Raw genomic sequence first — 27,510 nt, 5'->3', positions numbered from 1 at the left:
TTCGTACTTTGGCTTTACGAATTTTCTCACCGTTTAGAAAGTAATCCATGCTTGTACTCTTTTTTTTTTACCAAAGTGCAAGACCTCGCATTTGCTCACATTGAATTCCATCAGCCATTTCCTGGACCACTCTTCCAAACTGTCTAGATCCTTCTGCAGCTTCCCCACTTCCTCAGTACTACCTGCTTGTTCTCCTAACTTTGTTCTCTTACTTTAAGATCTTTTGTAAAATGTGGCTCATTACATAGAACTAAGTCTAGAATAACCTGCTCCCTTGTGGGCTCCATCACAATCTGTTCCAAAAAGCCATCCTGTAAGCATTTCATGAATTCCCTTTCTTTGGATCCACTGGCAACATTATTCATCTAGTCCACCTGCATGTTGAACTCCCCCATGATCACTGTGACCTTGCCTTTCTGACATGCCCTATCTATTTTCTGGTACATCTTGCATCCCTGGTCCTGATCACTGCTGGGGCTGTCTGTTCATAACTCCCATTATGGTCTTTTTGCCTTTGTGGTTCCTCAACTCCACCCACACAGACTCCACATCATCTGACCCTATGTCATTCAGTGTCATAGATTTAATCTCATTCTTAACTAACAAGCAACCCCACCCCCTCTGTCCGTCTCCCTGTCTTTTCGATAAATTGTAAATCCTTGAATGTTTAACTGCCAGTCTTGAATCCTCTGCAACCCCTATGTCATTCAGTGTCATAGATTTAATCTCATTCTTAACTAACAAGGCAACCCCACCCCCTCTGTCCGACTCCCTGTCTTTTCGATAAATTGTAAATCCTTGAATGTTTAACTGCCAGTCTTGAATCCTCTGCAACCATGTCTCTGTGATGCCTACCACATCATAATCATTCATGATGATTTGTGTCATTAATTCAAATGCTACGAGCATTCAGGTAAAGCACCTTGATGTTAATTTTCTTATCCTCATGATTTTCAACATCTCTAGTAATATGTCCTAAGTTGTCATATATTTTTGCTTCATTTCTTGTTTGCCTTGAACATAAACCCTGCACACTTATCTTTCTACTTGACTCCATATTTCGTGTTGCTTCTCTCTTTCCCCCCCCCCCCCCCCCCTCCCAACTCACAATTTTAAAGTCCTAATGACCACCTTATTTAAACCTTTTACCAGAACACTGGTTCCAGATCAGTTCAGGTGGAGACTGTCCCATTGGTACAGATCCGTCTGGTTCCAAAACTGATGCCAATGTCCAATGAAATGGAATCCCTCTTTCCCACACCAGTCTCTTAGCCATGTGTTTAATTCCCAATTAGCACGTGGCTCGGGCAGTAATCCAGAGATTATGGCCCTTGACCTGTTCCTCAATTTCCTTCCTAATGCTTGATAATCCCCAAACAGGTCCTCCTTCCTAGCCTTGCCTATGTTGTTAGTCCGAACGTAGATCACAACAACTGGATCCTCCCCTCCCAATTCAATATCCTTTCAAGCCGGCCGGAGATGTCCTGCACCCTTGCACCGGGCAGGCAATGCACACCATGTGGACTCCCAATCAGGCTCTCAAAGGGTACTATTAGAATAGATTAGATCCCCTACAGTGTGGAAACAGGCCCTTCGGCACAACCAGTCCACACCGACCCTCCTAAGAGTAACCCACCCAGACCCATTCCCCTAATTATACAATCCCCTATAACAACGACTTGTCTTTTTGTTCCTCCCCTTTTGAATGGCCTTTTGCACCATAGTGCTGTGGTCAGCTGGCTCATGCTGTCCACAGCCCTTTTCCTCATCCATGCAGGGAGCAGAAATCTCATACCTGTTGAACAAGATCAATGGCTGAGGCTCCTCCACTCCTGAACTCGGAATCCCCCTACCTGCCTTACTTTCAGTCGCACCCTGTTGTCCCTGATCATTAACTTAGTTTGAATTACTTAATCTACAGGGTGTAAGGGCATTATGTATCATGCAGCATTTGCTTAACATAAACTGTGCATTAACAAACAGGTTAATGTTCCACCAGGGTCACTCAGCTTCTGATCTCTTTATAATGTTTGTTCAAACATGGACTATAGAGCTAAACTCGAGTTGAAATGAGAAGACCCTTAACATCAATGACATTTAACAGTTTGTGCATCAACAAAGTTCAAATGCATTGAAATTGGAGGGAATCCCTTCCTGCTGGTCGTAGCCATGTTACATGTAAAGTATGACTATAGTTGTTTCTTTGTCATCTATGCTTCAGCATATCTCTGTAGGTATTCTTTGGAGGGTTGTAGGCCCAACCATCTTCAGCTGCTTCACCAATGACCTTTCCTGTATTGTGCACTTTCAATGCACAATATTCCGCACCATCCATGATTCCAGGTATTGAAGTGCTTCCGCACCAATTGCAAAAATGCATGGACACTATCTCCTAGTTTGGGCTGAAAAGTGGCAAATAAGTTTTCATGGCACTTAGATGGCAAGAATGGCAATTTCCAACAAGAGAGAATCTACCATTTTTTCTTTGACATTCAGTGGCATTATTAACCCGGGAGTTAGCAATGATCAGAAACTTATCCTGATGAACCATATGAAGACTGTGGTTACAAAAACAGTTCAGGATTTAGAAATTTTATCACAAATGATTCTTTGACTCATTTGCAGCCTGCCCACTGTCTCCAAGGCACACATGTCAGGAATGTGATGGAATAATCTCACGTTGTCGAAATGGATGCAACTGGAGCAACACAAGCTAAACTGCATTCTGGATAAAGTTGCCCACATGGCTAGTATCCCATCCAACACCTTTGACATTCACTCCCTTCACAACAGTGTACCATTTCTCAGACGCAGTTCAGCAACTCGCTTCAGGGTTCTGAGATGGCACGTTCCAAACTGTGACCTTTACCAGTTAGCTAAGAACTGGGGCAACTGGTACATGTAAATATTGTCACCTGTCAGTTCCCTTTCAAGGCATTTATTATCCTGATTTTGAACTAAATTTCTGTTTCTTCCTGTTGCTGTGTCACAATTATTGATCACTCTCCTCAACAACAGCACTGTTGGTGTTTCTAAACCATATGGTCTGCAGCAGTTCAAACTGGTCGCTCACCACCATGTTCTCAACTGCAGAATAGGCTGGACAGTAAATGTTGATCCAATCAGTGGCACCTCCATCCCAAAGTCTAAACAGATTTTGAGACCCCATTATTTACCTTGCTGAGTTGCAATCTAAAGTTTCTCTTCTCTTTCCTCTTACTCTTTCATGTCCTCTCATCTCTTTTCTATTTCCTTTTCCTTACTCTTCCCTACTCTTGCCCCGCATCCTCCTCCCTGTTGAATCCATGGAACAAAAGTATTATGTATGGGTTTGTCAGTAGGCAAGTACAGAAACACAGTAGAAATTGTCATTGAGCTGTAGTGTCATAAGTAGGATTCAAATTATACTTGCCAAGAGAAGTTGAGCTTTTATTTAAATTACGGTTGTGCTAACCACTTCAAAAGGTTACAGAACTAAATGGAGGCACGATTTGGGTTTTGTGGACAATACCATTATACAGTGGGTGAGATTTGAAAGGTACTAACTACAATGGCAAATGACTTATGGAAGGAATTGGGTGCAGAGGACATTGCAGCAGGGATTCCTGTAGGAATCTTCAAACTCTGGGCCGATCATTAAACAGTGGGAGATGTTGGCAGCGATTGTGGTCCAAATCCTGAAGTGATTCAGCCAAATTTGATTACCAAGTTGTTTGGTAACTTGAGTCAATGTGCATTCTATTCTGTAATAACTGACTTGGCAAATTCTCTGCCAGGTTGAGGCTTGTAATATGAATTGAGGTGTTTACCCTGGCTGAAACTTTAAATCTGTTGTTGACTTCTCAATGTTAACAATTTACAAAAAAAATGCACATGGATTCTAGGTTGTGGCATAATGGTTTTTGTTTTGCCTCATTAGCCTGGAATGGTTATGTGGTAGAGTCTGTGCAGGCAATGATAGTAATATCCCATTTCAAAATTCAGGCCAATCTAAATGAGAGGAAATGTGTAATCTAGTATTTTAAAGGAAATTTAAAGAAACAAAGAGCTGCTTCATTAGTTCATTTAACACACTTCATCATGAGTGAATAACATTAGACATGTATGTCAAGTCATAATTATTTTGGTGATATGGCCATTTACGGCTATAATTATGTAATTGCATGGTTTGGATATGTTTCCATTCTCAGACTGTATTAGCAATGCATTTTAAATTAATAGGCATTTAAAAATACATTTGTTGAACTTTTCAGTAAGAAACCATTGGGTAATATCACTCATTTCATGTATCAACTTGAGTTACAGTTTTGCTTACTCAGTTTTACCAAATTCAATAACTGCTCTTTGGAATGTTTTAAGACATCTGAAGAAACAATTCTGCTTTAAATAAAAAGAAATCAACATTTTAAAATTGAGAAAATCTTTGTCTCTTGAATTCTCTAATTGTTTCTAATTGTGAAGAAATTACTAATCACAAGTATTTAGTATATTTACATTTTGGAAAATGTATTCAAAAGTTTACTAGATAATTGGGAGGAAGGAGTGGAAAAAAGATGCACTGGAAATTAGTAATACTGATGCACATTTCTGATATGTTATGAGACCTATGTTTTTCTTTAGTCCAGGTTAAACTGAATCTTGTGAATCCTCAAGGGAAAGCAGATTTTTTACCATTATCCGTTCCTACAATTATTTGAATTTGCTAATGGGACAGGTGCAACATATAACAATTATTATTCATGTTCTGAGCTGTAAAACATTAATCTTGTCCATTTACTTAATGTGCTTTCTTCAGAACTTGGATGTGATTAGTTTTTGTTGTGTTAAAGGTGTGCAGATGGTCATTATTATGTTTTTCTCTATTGTAATGTTGAAAGAGGCAGAACTTCATTTTTCTTCTGTAATATTGTAAAAGCAACTTTAAACTTTGCAAATGGTCAATCAGTTCTCAAATGAAATTACTATTTTGTTTTTAAAACCTGATTTTCTCAAATTTGCTATGAACAATGATCTGTTTTATGTCCTAGTATGTGACTGATGTAAGTTGGTTTAAATTAAATTATAATTATTTGGGTTTTTTTTTTAAATCCATGCTACTTTGAGCATCAGATTTCTCCCAAATTTGGCGAACCATTTTGAAAATTTTTTTTCTCTCTGAATTCTGTTAAGCCAGTAATGCTAAGTAATTGAAAATAAATGTGCTGTAGTTTAACTGAAAATGGAAGACTTGGCCTTGGAGCAACTTGCTTTTCAGATGGAGGAGGTTTTCAGTCTGGAATTGTGGTGCTAGATTGGAGCTTACATGCTATGGTGTCAGTTCAACATAATCACGCAATAATGCATTGTAGAGCTGAATGCTTCAAAACTAGTAGAATTCATACACCTGTGCTGCTCCCAAGCCAGCCCCAATGTGGATGTCCAAATAGTGAAAGTGCAGTAACGTGTTTCTGTGAAAGGTCAGAATCCAATTCTTGGCCTTTGAGTATTAACGCATTCTTTTGCACTACATAATGTTCTGAAGTAAGGAGTTTAGGTCAAATATATGAAGTCATTCTACTTATTTTTTTTCTTTTTCCTCTCCTCCTGAAGATTCAGAATGGGAAGAGATATATGGTATGTGTATATTTATGGTCTGTTTGCCCATTGCCTTGATTTTTGTGTTTGCTGTTTGTGTGAAGGTGGTTTTACAGTTTTTATTTTGCCCCTAGTGCATTCATTTTCTGTTGCATGTTCTATGGCATTCAAAACAGTATGCGAAGTACATTACAATTCTAAATTCAAGAAATATTTTAAAATGAGACACTAGTAGCATGTGCTTTTATAGCCAAACTGTTCTCAAGTTTGAGGTAACATCTCTTCGCTATCCTTTTAAAATAAATATAAATTCCTTCATCTAAGTTCCTCTTGTAGTTATCAACTTTATCTGGTCAGTGGCAGAATTGTTTTGACTTCCTGGATGAATGATTTCAGATTATATTCAAGGAGGTTCTGTGACATAATACACACTGTTTTGGTGTACCATGATGTTTCGAAGCATCTGACTTGATATAAAATGCATGTTACTTTTAGTTGGACAACAATCTGTTCGCTTGATGCAATTATCTTAAGGCCATGCTTTGGAGGAAAGAAACCACAATGTTGGAATTCAAGGTTATACCATGTGTCGCATGTTTTGGCTTTTTCTTTTAAAGCAGTTATTTTTCAATGACTTATGCAGATACTGTGCTCTGATCTCTAGCTTGTTAGGAGCATTATAAAACCTATAGTATTTCAAAATGTCTTTGAATATTTTCTGTGACATAGTGGAGTGGATATGAATTAAGCTGCCTGAAGTATATCTTCATAGAAAAGCTGTTTAAATTAGTTACATGATTGGTGTAGCATGTCTGTTTAACACCCATTGAGTGCAAATGCTTTAATTTCTTTATTTCCTCTTTCTCCTTGTCTGCTCTCGTCTACTTGGTTTCATTTTATCTTTTTCACCTTTATAAATGTTTGGCGTTGTTAGGGTTTTTCCCTGGAGTTTTTCTCGCACTTGTGTGCAATGAGTAAGGCTAGGTGCACCATTTAATACAATTGATAAAATAGTTTTCTTTCCCCTCACCACTGGTCAGTTACAGTTTAACGTTACTGACCTTAATTGGTTTTGTTTGTAAACAATGGAAGCTTCACATCTTCTGTCACTATCAGTTACGTAATTCAGCAAGTTGACTTGAGATTTTTGGCTAATTTGGATTGAATGTTACTTTAGGCAAGGGGTACAAATTTGAGGCCAGATGGCTCTGATGCCACGTTCTAAGTACATTGCTTAAATCTTAATTCAGCAGTTGCTAAATACTGATACAAGGGAAACGACATTCCAGGATTTGGTTCACATTTTTATCAGAAACCATCAAACGTTAGTGTTTTGAAGGCAATGGGTGGCTGGATGAAGTATCCTGTTGTAGTCTATTTGTTAACATTAGTGAGGTCCTTTTAGGACTAATTCCATCACTTTGTTCCCTTGTTCCTGGTCCTTTTTTCTGCAGTGACAGTTAAAGAAGACTGGTCTGTTTCGACATTGGCAGTTTCATGAAAACCTGCAGCCATGACATGTTGCCCTGCTTCCTTGCTGTTATACCTCCTTTTTGTGGAACTAAATGAACCTGCAAAAGGGCTCAATGGAAACACCTGGTGAAAATGGAAATTCAAGAGATTTGTGAACTGAAATCAAATTTACCTGTAGTCATATGCTAGGATTTTTATCAGCTGTCTTCTGTAGATCCAAATTTATATTTGGCTTAACCTTCAATTTTATAGGCAGTAGTGCAAATTAATTATTTAGCACCTAATTGCACTGTCTTTCTTCCGAAAAAAACAACCCTTAAATAATGGTTGGTATTTTGCATTTCCTGGTTCTGTAGACAGCATATGTTGGCTGCAGTCTTTCCATATATTGTCATAAGTATTACTGAAACATACTACCTTTCTTAGTTGTGGGAAGTCAGGAAAGGTGCATACTGTTTAATCTTCCTTTCCCCATTATGGAATTTGGGAACATAACTAATGGAAGACTATAGATATATGAAGATGATCATTAAGTCATTTATGGTACTGAAGGCAGCATCCAGCTCTTTGTGAAGCAGTTCAATCAGTGCTTCTTTCTTGCTGTACACCCATAGTCCTATAGATTGCACATTTTTCAAGTGCTTCTCTAATTTCCTGTTGAAATCATTGTTCTTTGTTTTTATTGACCTTGTAATGATCTACAAAATGTAGATCATAGTCATTTGCTAAAATGAAAAGCAATTTCTCCCTCTTGTTCCCCTCTCTTTCCCTGCCCCTCAAAAAAAAGTCTCATTTGAATCTTTGCTCTGGGGTGGTTATGGACAGTTTTATCATGTCCATCTCTATCTGAACCTACCATTTCCTCTGTCAAATATGCTCTCAATCTGTTTAGCTCGAAGAATAAACCCAACTTTGCCAAGCCAATATTGGTTCCAGTGTTGTCCAGTTGCCCTCCCTCAATCGAAGCAAAGCACTCAATCTAGTTTCACCTCCTTCATCTTTATTCTGGGCCCTGGAGAGGGAGAGAATAATCGCCTGTGTGCACAGAGACATGAGTTTATGATCTTCTCTGGAACAGCAATTTCTCAATGATAGTCATTTTACAGGGAGGAGCATCCAGATAAGGCAACATACATATTAATTGGGTGACCAGTACAATCAACGAGTATCCATAGTAGAGACCAAGCCCTTTATGATTATGCAATGAATGTTCTTAACCATGTTAACTGGATTCGTACAACGGATACTTTTCCTCTTGTTAGCTGACCTTGCGTACTGAATGCTTCCAATATTGTTAAATGGCTGTACATAATGACTGCTTTTCCACCTTGTTAACCCATTACCCTTGCCTCCAGCACCCCATTGTTAACTGTAAGCTCTTATCTGATCTGAGTCCTGCTCAGCTGAACTTCTTGTTTCACAAAACTCAGAACTTAACTCTTTCCCTGCCTGCTCATACCCTGTACACATTCTCACCAGGAGTGGGAGAGTTTAGGTGCATTCTGGTAAATCTCCTCTGCACCTCTTCATGCCCCCCCTCATTATTCTTCCCAAAGTATATTGACTAAAATTGGATGCAAGACTTGACATGTGATTTAACTAAGGTTATGCTGCTGCTACATAAATCTCAGTAGCTTTTATTTTCAGTATATCTATGAATCTCAAGAGCTTACATACCTAAATGCTTTGTCCAATATGTCCTGCTACCTTCAAAGATTATTATGCATGCAATCTACACTCCTTCAATCCCTGCATACACAGACTGTATCTCAAATCTTTGTGTTTCAAATGCTTAACTTTGTGTGTGCTGATGTAAAGCATGAAATCAACTGCAGAGTTTGTTTAGAGGCATAGAGCACAAAATTTGAAATGGAAAAAGACTGATCACAGTAATAGGTTCAGTTTTGAGTCCACCCTTTTAGGGAGATAATAAGTAATGTGAAGTAGATATACCAAAATAACACTAGCCATGGGACAGCTCCAGTTATGAAGAAGATTTTACTTAGTGGGATTATTTCCATCAGAGCGGAGACCCCCTGAGTTGTAGTTTTTTTTAAAAAACAATGCTAAGTTTTAGTGGAGGAAAATACCTTGTTTGATACTTGAGCTCGTGTGATCGATCAGTGAATTTTGTATAATAAACTGATTTGATAGTGTTTTTTTTTAAAACGTGCTCGGCATGGTTATTGTGGTCATGTGCAATTCTACTGCTGCTGATGACTTATTGTGTCTCCTGGAAAACCAGTTTTGTGCACTTAGTCTGATGGTAACACAGTAAACTTATTATTACCTGGCACCAATGGGACCAGGAGTGTGGCAATTGTCAAAGTCCACATAATCATGCAAAAACACACATTAACTAACAGAAACATGATGTGGGCTATGCTAATTACTGTTAAACTTTATTTACAGCACAAATCACTTAAATAATAATGCAACTTTGCATTTAATAAAACATACTGGCAGAAAGCCTCACTCGCACCCTCAACCAACTACTTGGACATTTTGATAGATCTCACATTTGAGGAAAAATTCAATCAAAATTAAATTAACCATTGATCTTTTGTGTGGTCATTCAATTGAACAACATGCATATTTATGTAGAGGTAAATAAATTAAAAGCTATAATAATTGGACCAAATAATACAGCAAACATCACAGTATTTGAAGTATAGAATCTTTGCCAGTTATCGAGAATACACTGGTTCATAAGGTGCCAGTTAAAACGAAAGTTTGTTTACGACATAACACAACACAATTAACCCTCTGTGGCATTGAGACTTCTGTCTGCATAATGGCAGTGCATTCATCATTTTGCTTGTTCAAACAAAGGGGTGTCTCAATGTTGACTACTCGGTCAAAAAATTACTTTTGAGATTCCCTTGACACTTGATGCTGACTCAGTTTTGCAGCTGTGTCCTTGATTTAATCAACGTTTTTGAGACTGAGACAATTATTACTTTCAAGGTAAAATGTGATAAATATTTGAAGCAGAGGAGTAATGTTAGGATGGGGGGCGGGGGAGGGTGAAGAATGATTTACTAATTTTGGCAAAGAGCAAGAGTAGTAGTCCATAAGGCTGCTGGTTTTCTGTAAACTAGTACAGTTCTATAGGTCATTGGGCACTTGAGAATGGAAACATGTGACACTTGGTGCTGCTGGAAAGGCTAGCATTTGTTGCCCTTTGTTGACTTTCCTTGGAAGGTGCTGGTTCTTGATGTTACGCACTGGATCCATACTGAAACATTGAAACAAGTGAACTGTTTTACTTTCAATGGTGTCGAACCTGTGTTCTTGGAGCCACAACCATTGGACAAATAGAGTTTTCCATCGTACGAGGAGAGTCGCGGGTTTGAAAGGTGATGCCAGAAGAACCTTAGTGAATTACTGCAGTGCATCTAGTAAATGGTACACACTACTGTTGCAGAACGTTAATGTTGCATCCCTAAAGGACAGTAGGGAGTCAGATGAGTTTTCACAACAATTGGTTGTAGTTAGGTAGTCCTCATTAGGCTGGCTTTGCAATTTCAGATTTTCAAAAAAGAAATTCTGATTTCACCGTCTGACATGGTTAGTTTCAAATTTGACTTGAGCTTTGTAGATGGATAATCTTGGGAAGGGTATGGGGGTGGTCAGGAAGTGACTGCAGAATTCCTGGCCTTTTGATTTGCTTTTGTAGTTAGTCCAGTTTAGGACTCACTTATCACTGTTTATCCTTTGTTTGGCATGCACGTGAAACTGTTTTGTAGCTTCATTAGGTTCACATATCACTTTTAGGTAAGCCTGGTCTTGGTACTGATCATGCCCTCCTGCATTCTTCAAGTTGTGTAGGGCGGACATTAGTTGTCACACGTGGGTTCAAGGCTGGATATTGTCCAGATTTTGCATATAAATCTGGACTGCCTCCATATCCGAGGAGTCACCAATAGTCCTGAACATCATGTCGTTATCTAAAAGCAAAGTACTGCGGATGCTGGAGATGTGAAGTTCCAACTCAATGTTGTAAACTGAGAATTGGTGAATAAATGCCAGTAAATAGTGCTATTAAAGCCATTTTTATTACAGTGCTGAATGAAAATAAAGAGTGGACTGATTATAGATTGAATTGGATTTGTCCTTTTAGGTGAAAGAACATTTCCTGGGAAATTTCCATTTTTTCTGATAGATGGAAATATAATTTATTGTCTGGGTAAGGAGGCAGCTGATGATTAACAAGAAGCACATTTACCTATATTTTTACCTTCTACTATGATGCTTCATGGGATCTGGAATCAATGTTAAGACCTTTTAATGTTAGGGCCACTCCCTCATGAGTGTGCAACTATATGAGAGACTGTCACTGTCTGTCCAAAATATGGGACAAGATGTATCTACAGATGAGGATTTTTCTGGACCATTAACCTAAAGGCATGATTTGGTGAATATGACGATGGTTTCTGTGAAAAGACGCGGAGATTGTCCGAGACGGCTTGCGCAAGTCTCTAGATATTAGTTGGGGTTGTTTGGGGTCTTTGTTTCTGGAATGCTAAATCTGACGCCTGTGTTGATACTCAATGTTCTATCCGATTTTATTCTCACTACTGTTAGTCTTAGTAGTTTGGCACAGCTCACTATCTTGGTAGGCCATTTCAGAGGGCAGTTAAAACATAACTATCTTGTAGATCTGGACACCCACCAGTTCCAGAGCCAGGGTTTTGCTTTGAGGATATGGGGTAGGCCATTTAGGACTGAGATGAGAAATTTCTTCACCCAGTGAATGGTGAGCCTGTGGGATTCTCTGCCATAGTATGTGTGCTTGAGGTCAAAGGTTAAATGTTTTCTAGGAGGAGCCTGATCAAGCTCTTGGAGCTGAAGGAATCAAAGGGCATTGGGAGAAAGTGGGAAAAGCATGTTGAGTTGGATGATCCACCTTGGTTATATTAAATGGAGCAATTGAAAGGGCTAAATAACCTATTCCTTTCCTATTCTCTTTGTTCCCTAAATTCATCAACTTCCCCATACAATCTACTACTTACACGATCACCACCACTGACATTAGTTTTGTAATCCATGTTTATTGAATTAACTGAAGTTGATTTCCTTAGTTGCTGTGGTGGGATTTGATAGTATTTCCAAATCCTTTGACTCAACCTCCTGAATTAATAGTCCAGTCATATCATAACTCTACTATTGTTCATATTCTCAAAGTATTTTCGGTAAGAATCAAAATCACTAATCCTGTTGGTACCTTTCTAACAGAATCAACTAAACAGTTAAATTAAGTGTAAACAAAATGTAAAATTCCTAGTAACAAATCTGATCTATTAAAACAAAAATGGTCAATATTTCTAAACTTGTTAATGGTGTTAATTTGGTAAATTTGAAACTACTGTCTGGTACTTAACTGAACCTAGTTATCTCCGGATAATTAAAATGTGATCTGAAATATTATTTTCTCACTTTTAAACCTCCAAAATAAGTTAACTTTTAAACAATATGTGCTTGCCAATTTCCTATCTCCCCTCCATATGCCAACACAATGGTATATAGTTCATTGCTCAGTGACCCTCTTTCTTGCTGTTAGGTTACTTGTCAGCAACGCCTATACACATTCCTGAAGCAGTATATCTCCAGTTATCACTAAGAACCCTGATTGATTTTTGTTTCCCTTCTGTAACAATATTACATTTAATTTTGATGCCACCTCACCAACCTGGCTGTTAACGACTAATTTAGATTAGTAGTAGTGAAAGTTGGGAATAATGACCATTGTGCTTCTGGTAATTGTGGGATAGATTTACAGTGTAAGCATGGTGGTCTCCTCCAGAAATGCCCTTGAATAGATACCAATTATGTTTGATGTCAGTTAAAGTGGTCATCTTAACGTGGTCATCTTAACAGACTGCATTTATAACATTTGTGTCAGCAAATGCATATTTCTCCTCCGTTCTATGAAATTAGATTAATTTTATCTTGTCGCTGAAAATGTCAGAATGAAGATATGTCAAATCTGCAAGTGGTCCACTCCTTTCTGGCGAAGAGGTTTTTTTTCCTCTGTTCTCGTGACATCTGAGGATATTATTTTACCTGACAGGTTTGCAGCTGAGACTGGTTATGCAGAATGGAGGAATTTTTATTATTATTCTGGGATTGTTTGCAGATAATGGTGTAAATATTAGAGTAGAAACAGGCTTAAATCTTAATTTTCCAGTATGTTCCAAAGCTAAAAATGTAGCTCTGAATCTTTTCTGTTTCCATAGCTTTACTCGATCTGAAATTCTTTTGCCTTGTGGTTACAAGGTTTGCTTGTTGAATTTTTTTATTCCAAATCATAGGCTTTGTGATGTTTTAGCTGAAAACCTCCTCTTTCTTGCTTACACCTGCTTAAAACTACTCACTGGGTTCTTCTGAATGGAAAATCTTTTGTATTATGCTCCCCTGCAGGCAAACACTCAAATTGTGTTGTCCTGAAGTATTTTCTTTTTAGACTAACAGTACGAGGTAGTTTTGTACAAATCAGGCATTTTGTTTTTATTTGCACTTGTGCAATTTAGGACAGGATTGTCCACTTTTTCAGAGATGTGTATCATCCTGAGTGCCCTTTTAGGTATACGAGAACTTGTTACCTGCCTTCTAAACTATTTGATTTGTTGTGTTTTAAGAACTTTTTGATTTCTGACTTTCAGCAGCTAAATTATAAAGCCAGGTGGAGCTACCTTACCATTTTGGATTCAGCAGGTTGCCAATCTTAGGTAGTTTTTGATCCTCTAACTGGGCGGCACAGTGGCTCAGTGGTTAGCATTGCTGCCTGACAGCGCCAGGGACCTGGGTTCAGTTCCCGCCTTGAGTGACTGTCTGTGTGGGGTTTGTGCATTCTCCTCGTGTCTGCATGAGTTTCCTCTGGGTGTTCGGATTTTTCACAATCCAAAGATGTGCAGGTCAGATGAATTGGCAGTGCTAAATTGCCCATAGTGTTAGGTGCATTAGTCAAGGGTAAATATAGGATACGGCAATGGGTCTGGGTGAGTTACTCTTCGGACAGTCAGTGTGGACTTGTTGGGCCGAAGGGTCAGTTTCCGTACTGTAGGGAATGTAAATCTAAAAATTTTATTTGAAGAGGGATGCATGTTGGTTTGTAGTAGGAAAGCTGAATAATTGATCTTTGTAGAAGTTGCAAAGCAGTTGTTATGATAGTTCTACTTTAAACAAATGGTGACTAAATCAATTAAAATGTTGCCTTTGTGATTAACAATTTTATTCAACAACTTGTTCTATTCTTCTGAATTACCATTCTTGTCATTTAACACAAGGTTTAAAGCATTAGGTAGCACTGCGTGTTCAATTTTATTGATAATGTTGCTTTTGCTGCTGAGATTATCAACTTATGGAAGTATTATTTTGCTACTTTTTTCAAATTACTCTATCCCAAATTAAACAATATATTTGCTGTAGATGCATTGGGCTTGTAACCAGTGGCGTTTAGAAGAATGAGAGAGGATCTTGTAACATGCAGTATCCTGAAAGGAAGGGACTTAAATGGTGGATGTTTCGCCTTATGAGAGAAGCTAGAACAAGTAGCAAGATTTTAAAAATGAGATGTCTCCTATGTGAGACAAGTGAACATTTTTGAGTGTCATTTGTCTGTAGAATTCACTTCCCCAGAGAGCACCAGGGGAGTCAAGGTTATAGAGGTAGACAGGAAAATAGATATGAGGTCACAATCAGATGGGTCATGATCTTAACACATGGTGAATGGAGGTTGTGGGGTTGAATGACTTGTTCATATTTTGCATGTACATATGTTTTGAAAGTGCACATCACAGTCACAGAGGTGTGCAAAATAATTTTTGTCATCAGTATGACTAAGTCAGTACAGTCATCAGCCTGAATCCAAGTGACTTCAGTTTTAGAAGGGTTCCTTAAACATTGGTGCCCTAATCTCAGGACAGTGTCTTTCCTGGAATTCACCTCATCCATGTTTGGCCAAGACTGGAGCAGCATGCCCATGGTGAAACTAAAACTGCATTTTAATAAGCAGACTACGTTAACCTAACTGCTACTTGGTAGCACAGTTCACATGTTTGTCAGGTGATTGTTGCTTAAGAATAGACTGATATGATATTTGGCCAAATTAGGTCTGCCCTCTTTAGTGAAAAAGACAACCAAGTAACCTTCTGTTTTTTTTGGTCTGGTACCTTGTAGATGGCAGTGTAGCTATGCTGGAAAATTGACTCGGGACCTAGCTGGTTCTGGAACATAAATTTCCAGCATGACTAATTTTGTCAGGGCCCATAACCATCCTTGGATCCACTGAGTTTGTTTTTAATTGTTTGAGTAGATCAGCAACTCATAAATGTGCCTGGGACTATTCACGGTATGCATTTCATTCATTGAACCAGACTGGTTGCCTGGCTTGGTGGTTAGGAAAGACTGAGGGAGCACCCAGGCCATGAAGCGAGAGATTATGTTGGAATATAGTTCTGCTGTTGGTCTGTAGTGCCTTGTGAATGCCATCCTTTGAGCTGCTAAACCTTTTCTGGAGTCCATTGCAATCAGCTCAACAGTGGAGACAAACGACATGATGGACAGTCTCTACAGTGTGAAGAGGGGACTTGTTCTTCAAAAGGACAGTGCAGTAGTTGCTCCTGCCAATGTTTCTTGTATGTACATTTTGCAATTTACAGATTGGTGCGGGTGAGATCAAGTAGGTTTCTTTCTTGTGAAGATTTTTACCACCTAACAAAGGCCTAGCAATGTCTTTCAAGGCTGAGTCAGTTTGGTGAGTGGGTTGAGATTTTGAACCACAGTTTTTGATGAACATTGAGATCCTTTGATGTGTTTAGCCCTTATTGTGAGTACTTTTTGATGTAAAGCAATACTAATTCATCATCAAAGGAGGGCCATAGGTAGTGAGCAGTAGGCTCCCTTGTCTGTTTGACTAGATTTTTAGACTTCATCAGACTCTGAATTAATGCTGAAGTATCCCAGGTTCCTCTTTCCTGACTATAAATCACTGTTATCACTACTGATAACTCTGTATACCTATAGTAGTTGATAGGGGAAATCAAGAATGTTGGCAGAGAGATACAGTTCTACTAATATGATTTGTGTTGGGCTGTTACTTAACTAAACCGTGAACCATCTCTTCTAACTTTGGCACAAAACCTTGATATTAAAAAGACTTTGCAGGGAATACTGGGTTGAATGTACCTTGGTTGTACTCTGTACCTAGGTTGATCCTGAGTGATCATCTGCTTTAATTTCTTAGATTTTAAAATAAAAATAAATTGTTTGATGGGTTGTTTCCAAGGGAATTTGATAATCAACCACATTACTGTGGTCTTACAGTCGCGTATTCGGCCAGACTAAATGAGCACAAAGGATGCATAAACTAGTGATGCCATGTGCCAGATTGGACTGCAGATGAACCAGAGTACTATTGATAGGCTGGTTGGGTTAATGGAACTGAAAGGGATCAGTGGAGAACCTTCCAAAGATAAAAGGTTCTAATTCTTGACGTTGCTGTATATGTTCCTCGAGGTTGAAATCTTCAATGGAAGAGGTCGAGGCTTATTTCTACCTTGACTTCTGACCTTTTTCAATTCCATTATTGGCCCACAAATTGCTGTCAAAACAATGTTTAGATTAATTCTGTTTACCATATTCAAATGAAAGTGACTAGCAACTCCAGGCAATGCAGGGGCAAGATGTAACACAGGAATTGAAAAGTTGTCTAAGATGTACTGTTCCAAAATTGGCTTTGCAAGCTTGGTAGTGTGCAGTCTGGCTCCTCTTCAGATTGTAATGAGTGGCATGAATTACAGACATGTATGAGCAAAGGTGTTTTAGCAATTTCAAATCCAAGTACCCTTAATATTGTAAAAAGAGCTAATTCCTTCCAGTTAACTTCTCTGGGCCTCAAAATGAGCTACTAAAATCTCATTTCCTTCATTTGTTTAAGATCAAAATCTCTTTCCTTCACTCTCCTTAGTTCATCTGTTAATCTAATTTGTTTTACTACTTTCTTTCCTTAATGTTAAATTCACCATTCCATCTTGTCCTCCTTGGTTCAGATGAACTGTTCATTCGACAATGCTTCAGTCTCATTGGTTAAAGAAATATACTTGTATGCCTTCGTCATTCAAATTCTCGATGTCCTTGAGAGGGTACCTTGTCATTTCAACCTTGTGCTTTCAGTAATAGACCAGGCCAGGTTTAATAGTGGATGCTATTTATTGACTGGTTAAAGGAGTTGTGGACCAATTTTTATATTGGAATATTTGAATGCTGCTTATGGAGTTATTTTCAGACAATATAGATGTAATACCAAATTTAACAAAAGTTGTATTTTTTTAAAATATTGGAAGCCAAATTCTGACGACCTTTTGATGTGTACATATGTATTTTGTGTGTCTAAGTATATATTTAGTTTTCCTTTTTTGAAAGGTGGCATTAAAACTTCATCCACACCTTTCCCAGATCATGCATTCTAGATCATAGGTGTTTTATTTAAAAATAAATCACCTATTTTTTTGACAATTAATTGGAATTTGTTCTCTACTTAACAACTCCCTGGCTGAAATGTTTCTTCTTATTTGCTGTATCAACATGCTTTGTAATTTTGATATTCCTTATGTAAGATTTGTTAGATTAATTCTGAATGAACTGCCAGCACAATTCAGATAGACTTTTCATTCGCCAGCTTAACTTTCAATTATGTAATATGTTAACTTGGGTTTAGTTAAACTCTTTGCATAGTTACTGAGATGTTCTAAGTGTTTAGAAAAGCTGGAAATCTGAAATATAAGAACAACAGCTGCTGAGTATTTGGCAGCATTTTTCAAGAGAAACAGTTCAAGTTTCAATGATGGCCTTTCATCTGAACTCTGGTTTTCTTATTTCTCTAACAAGAATAAATGCGATTCCAAATAATTAACTTAACATCTTTTTATTTTGTCGTTAATTTTATTGTTTTGATTTAAATTGAGAAATGATTGAAGATAAAGCTGTAGACATTTTTAATATGAGGGAAATTTTAAGTGAGCAAATCATGTTATCCATTGGTCATTGTTTAATACCAAACTGGTACTAAATTAAAATCTATCTTGTGGTATAGAATCTAAATGAGGAAGCAAAAAAGCACAGTATTTAATTCAAAGTGAAATAATGTACACGTGAAATGTGCAGTTCAGGAGAGATGGGATTCCAAGCAAGACAGACAAGTATAATGATTCTTAACATGTTTCAACAATAGCTTGCGGAAAAATGAGAGGTAGCACTTGTAAAGTTACATTTTTAGGGTCAAAGCCAATAATTAAAAGTCTGGCACACTATTAAAAAACTGATGTATCCCAATGCAAGTGAATTTAACATTTTTTTGCATGCTGGTGGGTAACGAGTGGGAAAGAACTGCAATTTTTTGCCAAATTATAAAGGAACAAGTTGAGCAGCAACTTTAGGATTTCCACATTTAACTGTGCACACTTGGATGCTGACAGTTGCTCCATAATGGTGAATGCTTTTCCTTTTAACAAAATCTGAACTAGTATATTTGTTGAAGTTCAATGGTCTTTGTTAAGTAAATGCGTTATCGATTTCAGCCAGGTACTATCCTATTTATGCTCCTTGCTGGCAGCTTGGTGGGTTTTAAAAAAGCACACTGATGATTGCTGCATGTACCCCAAAGTTTTCCAAATGTGGTTAAATACCTGTGAGGAGCTGTACTCAGTTATCATACTGAAGCTTTTCTTTCTGGCTTCAGGTCAAAAACTGTAGGTCTGCAGCACAGTTTTGTGGCACTTTCAAGTGAAAATCACTTTCAGCAATAAGTCTTCAGTAGTAAGATATCCAAACTATGGGCATCATCTTATTATGTACTGAAAATAGTTGATGTTGTCAGCTTAATGTCTGAGGTGACAAGTATCTGTTCCCCACTACTAATGTTCCTTGCCTTGAGTGCAGTGTTACATTTTAAAGTATAATGGAATCATTTAACTTTCTTAGCAGTGGCCTTCAGTATAATGCTGGAAGTAACTCTAGAAGCTCAAGGAAGAATGAGGTTCTGCATAGGGAATGTTAGTTTTGATTCTAACTGAATTATTTCATAGTTCCACAAAAATACGTATTTAAGTACTTGTCACCTTTTTTAACTTTTAACTTTTTGTACTGTATGGAGGATCATCAGGCTTCTAAATATTTTCAAAATTTGTTCCGTATTGCTGAATGTTTATTCGAATTTAGTTCCAGTGCTCCAGTTCTGTAAATGATGTATGTGATGTGACTTGGAATTCTAATGTAAAGTTCATCATTTTGATTCTTGAGCACATAATGAAACTCTTTAGATTGGCTACATTTTTGTCGAATTTGAAACTTGTGCACTTTCTTCATGTTGATTTGAAAGGAATGGGGATGAGCATGATGGTATTGCAGAAGAAAACCCGAATTTCTCATTTCCAATCACAATTGGATGAACCTGCGATTTAATGTTTTGCACTGAGAAGGGAGAAAATTGAAAATTTGGCACACTTTCCAACCGCCACCCCCACCCCCCCAAGTTTAACAGGTGCATGAGAGAAGACGATAAAACAAAGCAGTCTTCAGATGCATTTAGAAAATGTAGCTGCCAAACCCTTAATTAGGAGTGTCAAATTATTTTACTTGTATCTTATTTAAAGTTGCATGTTTAATATAAAACTTATGATGGAGCTTTTAATTTTTTGTGGACTAACCATATTGTGCATGAACTGCATTTAACGTATGGCTGTTGTGTTTGTGTCTTTGCATTTTCACCTGCAACACTCCTACTAACTGATGTGATGAATCAAAACAAAAGGAATTGGTAAATTATCCACTGCTGATGGTAAAGCCTTCGCAGATCCTGAGGTACTCCGAAGACTGACTTCTTCAGTTAGCTGTGCGTTGGATGAAGCTGCTGCTGCCTTGACCCGAATGAGAGCAGAAAATACTTTAAATGCAGGACAAGCAGACAAGTATGTTTTTCTTGTTATTTCTGTATTCATGGGGCTGGGGCAGGGAGATAAGTGAAAATGGAATAGGTGATTATTCAACAAAACATTTCAGCAGCATGACTTTATAAAAATTAATTCTTTTATGGGATTTAGGAATTTTTTCCAAAAGGTATTTTCTGGTTCTTTCTGTGATTATATGGTAACAGAGTAAGTAGAATTATATTTCTATAATGCAAATTGTGTATTTGCTGTGGCATAAAAATTTGGCTACATGCGTTTCAGTGAAAACCCCAGACAGTGGTATTAACGTGTTTCTGGTTACATCCTACTTTGTAGAGTAGCCATTGCATGGCTTGAAAGTTCAAGAATAGCTAATCTATGATTAATCCATTCATTATTTAAATCCATGCATTTTAGTATATGTATACACTTTTTATTGAATTTTGGTTAAATTTTAGACTGGTCACATATCCAGATAAACTGATCGGATGGCTATGTTTCAGCAGTGATACTGAAGCATAAGTTATACTGTGTTCCAATTGCCAGTGTTTCTGTCAGTTTGTCAAGGCATAAATCTGAATTCAAAACAGTTCTGTTTCCTGGCTAGTATATTTATGTATATGGATACACAACAGGAATTGAATACCAATAGTGTGAGCATAAGTCCATCTTTACAATAGGCATCTGTGATTTAGAAGGACTGGAAGCCTGTGATGAGCGGTGTGCTACAAGGGTCAGTGCTGGGTCCACAGCTGCTTGCAATTTATATAAATGATTTGGATGTTAAGAGAGGAGGTAAGATTAATAGGTTTGCAGATGACACCAAAATGGAGGTGTAGTGGACAGCAAAGAAGGTTACCTCACAGTACAATGGTTTCTTGATCAGATGGAGTTTAATTTCAACAAATGTGAGGTGTTGCACTTTGGTGAGGCAAACCAGGGCAGGAATTGTACAGTTAAAGGTAGGGCTCTGCTGAGTGTTGCTGATCAAAGAGATCTGGGGATGCAGTTGCATAGTTCCTTGAAAGTGGAGTTAAAGGTAGCCAGGGTGGTAAAGGAGGTGATTGGCCTTCATTGGTCAGAGCACTGAGTATAGGAGTTGGGATGTCATGTTGCAGCTATGCAGGACATTGATCAGGCCATCTTTGGACTCGAGCCATAGAGATGTACAGCATGGAAACTGACCCTTCGGTCCAACCGTCCATGCCGACCAGATATCCCAACCCAATCTAGTCCCACCTGCCAGCACCCGGCCCATATCCCTCCAAACCCTTCCTATTCATATACCCATCCAGATGCTTCTTAAATGTTGCAATTTTACCAACCTTCACCACATTCTCTGGCAGCTCATTCCATATAAATACCACCCTGAAAAAGTTGCCCTTTATGTCTCTTTTATATCTTTCCCCTAAGACCCTAAACCTATGCCCTCTAGTTCTTGACTGCCCAACCCCAGGGAAAAGACTTTGTCTATTTATCCTATCCATGCCCCTCATAATTTTGTAAACCTCTATAAGGTCAGTCCTCAGCTTCTGATGCTCCAGGGAAAACCACCCAGCCTGTTCAGCTTCTCCCTGTAGCTCAAATTTTCTGAACCCTTTCAAGTTTCACAACATCTTTCCGATAGGAAGGAGACCAGAATTACAAGCAATATTCAAATAGCGGCCTAACCAATGTCCTGTACAGCTGCAACATGACCTCCAACTCCTGCCGAAACGTTGATTCTCCTGCTCCTTTGATGCTGCCTGACCTGCTGCGCTTTTCCAGCAACACAATTTTAAGCTCCCAACTCCTGTACTCAATACTCTAACCAATAAACAAAAGCATACCAAACGCTGCCTTCACTATCATATCTACCTGCAACTCGACTTTCGAGGAGCTATGAACCTGCACTCCAAGGTCTCTTTGTTCAGCAACACTCCCTAGGACCTTACCATTAAGTGTATAACTCCTGCTAAGATTTGCACCTCGCATTTTTCTGAATTAAACACCATCTGCCACTTCTCAGCCCATTGGCCCATCTGGTCCAGATCCTGTTGTAATCTGAGGTAACCCTCTTTGCTGTCCACTACACCTCCAATTTTGGTGTCATCTGCAAACTTCCTAACTGTACCTCTTATGCTCGCATCCAAATCATTTATGTAAATGACAAAAAGTAGAGGGCCCAGCACCGATCCTTGTGGCACCCCACTGGTCACAGGCCTCCAGTCTGAAAAACTACCCTTCACCACCACCCTCTGTCTTCTATCTTTGAGCTAGTTCCGTATCCAAATGGCTAGTTCTCCCTGTATTTCATGAGATCTAACCTTGCTAATCAGCCTCCCGTGGGGAACCTTGTCAGATGCCTTACTGAAGTTCATAAAGATCATGTCCACCACTCTGCCCTCATCAATCCTGTTTGTTACTTCTTCAAAAAACTCAATGAAGTTTGTGAGACATGATTTCCCATGCACAAAGCCATGTTGACTCTCCCTAATCAGTCCTTGCCTTTCCAAATACATGTACATCCTGTCCCTCAGGATTCCCTCCAACAACTTGCCCACCACCGAGGTCAGGCTCACAGGTCTGTAGTTCCCTGGCTTGTCTTTACCGCCCTTCTTAAAAAACAGTGGCACCACGTTTGCCAACCTCCAGTCTTCCGTCACCTCACCTGTGACTATCGATAATACAAATAACTCTGCAAGAGGCCCAGCAATCACTTCTCTAGCTTCCCACAGAGTTCTCAGGTCCTGGGATTTTTAACCTTTAACCATTTCAAGACATCTAGGTAGTTCTTTGATGACGCAGTGGTTGCGTTCTTTGTTCAACCCCTCATTTATAGAAAAATTGCATTTTAGAAACAGTGCTTAGTGTTGTAATCATGTTACAGCTGACACACATTCAAAAATTTCACGCTTTAGAATCTGTGTGCCCAGTTCATGAATTGCACTACAGTGAATGCCCATTAACAAAATGCGCATTATAGCAGAATGACTTGTACTGCATGCACTTATGGTCACCCTCCCCGAGGAAAGGTTTTGTTAAACATGAAAAGGTATAGAAAAGTTGTACGAGGATGTTGCTGGGACTGGAGGGTTTACATTACAGGAAGAGGCTGGGGCTCTTTTCCCTGGGGCATCAGAGGCTGAGGGGTGACCTTTATAGAGGTTTGTAAATTCATGAGAGGCATGGATAGGGTGAATAGCTCAGGTCTTTTTTCTTTGGGTGGGGATGTCCAAAACTAGAGGGCATAGGTTTTCGGTGGGGGGGGGGGAAAGAAGGATTAAAGGAGGACCTGAGGGGTAACATTTTCACGCAGAGGATGATGCAAAAATGGAATGAGCTGTCTCAGGAAGTGGTGGAGGCTGGTACAACATTTAAAAGGCATTTGGTGAGGTGTATGAATAGGAAAGGTTTAGAGGGATATGGACCAAATACAAGTAAGTGGGACTAGGTCAGATTGGGATTTCTGGTTGATACGGACGAGTTGGATCCAAAGGGCTTGTTTCCATTCTGTGTAACTCTTAGACTATAAGTGAAAATGTTGAGAAGGGGATATTGGGTCGTCGGTTAAATTTAATCTTGTGCTTTATATTTTGGGAGTAAATGCAGTTTTAATATCAATGCAGGTGGGTGTATCTTTCAGATGATGCACAAAAAGTTAGATTTTCACTTGACTGTGTCGTACTGTCAGATTTTGCAGGATAAGCAAGAAAGCTTAGTTTGCTTCTCCCCTTTCCCATCTGACTTTGCTGAAGGGGATAATTTGAGTTTCATAGAAAAGTATTAATTTGTTGTAAATTTGCTACCTATTATACTCATTTGAGAATTGTTTTGATTCGATCCCTTAATCCAGATGGCACTCAGGCAGCAGTTGGTTTTCATAGTATTGTCATTTCCGTACTGTTTGCCTTTCCAAAGGATGTCGTTGCTGTTTAATATAGTAAAGGCTGCAATCTACCTTTGTTTGTTTGTTTGTGTCATAACTAATTTTAATTGGCAATTTCCCTTTTCATACCATTGCACATGTGCTATTCTTTGCTTCATTCTGTTGCAATTCCATTTCCTCCCCAAATATAACTCTTTAAAAATGTTTTGTTGCGACATGGGGTAAACCACTCTGCTAATTTAAACCCGACACACAGAAGCTCATCTTGCCGTAGTTTGTTAAATTTAGAGAGGCAAAGAACTATCCCAGAGTTCACTATTTTAAAGTAAGAATTAAAAATTTTATTCCTAAAGTTCAACAGAGAACATTAAAACAACAACTATATACAACTTCTTTTTCTCTCAAACCTATCTTTTACTTCCGACTCTACAATACTGGTCCGATAAAACAAAAACCCTGATTTAAGGTTTAGAGAGGAAAAAAAAATCATGTTTCAAAACCAGCCTCCTCTGCCGCCTTTTCTTTGGTCTTCTGCTGCACAACGTTTCTTATGGACAGATTCCTATCAGAGCGCTATTTGGCTAGCAGTATATACTTGTTGGTGCCCTTTGCCGTTCTCCCCTTAACACTTTAAAATGTCCAGGTTTCTACCCTAAAACATTGGACCATTTCATTGGTTTGGTGTCATCCCAATCATTAAAATTCCAATTCAATTGGATTTTGGTATCTGGGACATAATTTAAACGGATTGGCCGAATCTGAATTTGTTTTTGTTCTATGGTAATGCAACTCCAGCAATTTGTTTCCACCAAATGTTAATTTTTAAGTTGTTCAGCATACTGTGCTTTCAGTCAGTCCTTGCTAGTTTCCTCTTCAAGGTACAGTGCATATCTACACCACCTTAACAGTTTAAAGAGGTATAAAAATTAACTCTAGTAATAAATTGCTAAACCAGCTAGCTAAGTAATCTCATAGGTAATAAAAAGAGTAGTTTGTGGAACACATGCTCAGAATGTGTAGAAAACACATAGCGTCAGTAGCCATGACCAAAAGTGAATGTTGATATTGTTTTTAGGATTAATTATCACATTTCAAGTTTTTAAACCATACTTTCCCTTTGTGTTTAAGTTCTCCAACAAACAGAGTTCAAAATTAAATCTTGGTGGTGAAAACATTTTGTTAATGTGATGACATGCCAAAGTAAATAATATTGTTTTTTGGTTTAGCCGAAGTTTAGCAGAAGCATGTTCAGATGGAGATGTGAATGCGGTCCGAAAACTGCTGGATGAAGGTCGGAGCGTAAACGAGCATACAGAAGAGGGTGAAAGTCTCCTTTGCTTGGCATGCTCAGCTGGCTACTATGAACTTGCACAAGTAAGTATTAAGTGACTCATTTATTTTACAATAAACTAACATACTACAAATTACAACTGTGTGCTGAAGAGTACTGCATTTGTACTGTTTTAAGATTTTCATTTGAGTTTCTTTTGATTCTTGGTTTTCTGCAAGTCAGCTTGCTATTATTTAACATTAAGATAATTTAATTTTATGTCTGTCGTGTTTGTGTACAGTGTGTAGCTGCTGAAGTCTTCTCTCGGGCTAAATCTGTTTGAGAAGTCCTGCATACCAAACTTTGCATGGCCTAGGGTTAATATAAGCCTGCTGCTATTGCTAATTCAATTTGGTACTTGGAAGAAATTCCAGTAGTCCAGTCAGTTTAAGGCAGCCTGAAATATAAACAGCTTAAACATATTAGTATAGGACTGTTTTGCTTATTACTTCATTGGTTTGGGGAGTGATAAGAGGTGCCTGATTTGTGTCCAGTGCAGTTGAATGTATAGTCTTTCAGGTGACTGAGCAGCATTATTAATATCTCCATACAATGCTGTGTTTTCAGATCTATCTTCCATCTCAATTGTATATACAACACCTTTTACAGATTACAGATTACATTACAGATTACATTACAGATTACAGATTACATTACAGTGTGGAAACAGGCTTACATTACAGATTACACCATACAATGCTGTGTTTTCAGATCTATCTTCCATCTCAATTGTATATACAACACCTCTACCCATTGTTCTGTTGATTTATGTTCATAGAGCCAAAGGTTGAACAGCTGACCTGACGTTCCTTGTTTGGTCATCTTTAGCCATTTCAAATGTGTACTAATCCAGGGGTGTACACAAATAAATGTAAATGTTAAATGGCTAACTGCTGAGAGTTGGTAAAATAAGCCAGCAATTATTCCAATGAAAACTTAAATAATGAACACCAATTATGCCATTGTGTGGACACTGCATGTTACTAATTGTGTTTAAATTAGCTGTGGAGATGGCAGCCATCAGTTCATTCCAACAAATTCTCCAAACGAAACCAGTGTCTATTGCTACAAAATTGAATCTTTAGTTTTTAATGGGTATTGTGATCACATGTTTAACAGATGCAAGATATAGACAAGTGAAAGATTTGTTTTGCAGTGATGACTGATGTGAGATGTATTAATATTTTGAGTTTGGACTTTAAATCACTGGCATATGGCTGTTGGTCTAATTTTGTGAAGGGGTTTAAAACTGGCTTACCTTTGCAAAACCTTGCCTTTAAACCAGCATGTGCATTTTGGAGAGTTAATGAAAGTTAACTAGGAGAATTTTTGACTTGAGAAACAAAACATCAAACCATTAGATTTAGAGTCCAGGATGTACAAAAAATTTAGTGCAAAAGCTTTTGGGCAGTTGTAAGGAAACTTGACTGGGGCTAGAGGAAGTATGGTTTCTCCTAGAATGAGCAGATGATTCAGAGCAGGAAATAAGTCACCTCAGTGAAAAAGTATAGTTTGAGAAATGTCCAGACAAGAACTGTTTCGTTAGATGTCTGCAGATCATTAAGAGACAGTCTAAAAACTGTTCTAAGGGTAGTCAAGGGAAAAAAAAGCCTTGCAGCTCACTGGAGCAGAACTGAGAAAAAGCAATTAAGTCAAATGTATGGATGTGGATTTTCCTTGTTTGAAGTGTTGAGGATTGTAAAGTGTTTTTGCTATTTAAGGAACTATGAAGTGATGCCATTGGAGATTAAATGAAATTTTGTTTCTGCAATGGATTTGGAAAACTTTCAGACTTGTTTGTTCTATTTTCTTTTTGTTAAATGAGCTTCTATTTCATTATTAAAACAAAATCTACAACCTTTTTTACTTATTTTTCAGTGAAAGATTGCCACAGTAAATTAGAGAAAAACAAAATGTCCCACTATGCAGCATTTCATTTTGGGATCTGACTTATCCATTAGTAACATCAGCTGGGAACATCACAAGTGGGACTCTTGCTGCATTTTCAGTTTACTTCATTTAAGAGGGATCTGTCTCATGTAAAGAAATGGGCATAAGGAGGTTCTGGATGTAAAATGGCAATGTTGCATCGAAACTTATTTTTGAAGATAGCTTTAAATGTTAACAGTTTTCAAGAAATGGAAGAGACAGCAGTGGACTATTTGAAACCTTCCACTAAAGCTACACTGAGGATTAGTGGATAACTTGAATCCAGAAGTAAAAGCAAAATCTTGGAAGAAGTTATTTAAATGATTATTAAGCATTTAGAATTAGAAAGGAAATGTGAAACTGAGGTGCCACAGCTTGGATAGAAAAGG

General features: G+C 38.2%; 1 protein-coding gene across 20 annotated transcripts in view; it reads left to right on the top strand.

The window, feature by feature from the left end:
• Positions 1 to 27,510, top strand: part of ankhd1 (ankyrin repeat and KH domain containing 1) — a 159,403-nt gene that overhangs the window by 55,036 nt on the left and 76,857 nt on the right. For 10 of the 20 annotated variants that reach the window (XM_043703617.1, XM_043703619.1, XM_043703618.1 and 7 more), the window contains exons 3-5: positions 5,590 to 5,613; positions 19,859 to 20,015; positions 25,089 to 25,236. In XM_043703617.1, the coding sequence (XP_043559552.1) occupies positions 5,590 to 5,613; positions 19,859 to 20,015; positions 25,089 to 25,236 (329 nt within the window). The remainder of the gene's footprint in view (positions 1 to 5,589; positions 5,614 to 19,858; positions 20,016 to 25,088; positions 25,237 to 27,510) is intronic. The other 10 variants (XM_043703634.1, XM_043703628.1, XM_043703627.1 and 7 more) reach the window with 3 other exon arrangements.

Source organism: Chiloscyllium plagiosum, chromosome 14, assembly GCF_004010195.1.
Source record: "Chiloscyllium plagiosum isolate BGI_BamShark_2017 chromosome 14, ASM401019v2, whole genome shotgun sequence".
Classification (NCBI taxonomy): Eukaryota; Metazoa; Chordata; class Chondrichthyes; order Orectolobiformes; family Hemiscylliidae; genus Chiloscyllium; species Chiloscyllium plagiosum.
This window is presented reverse-complemented; position numbering and strand designations above follow the sequence as displayed.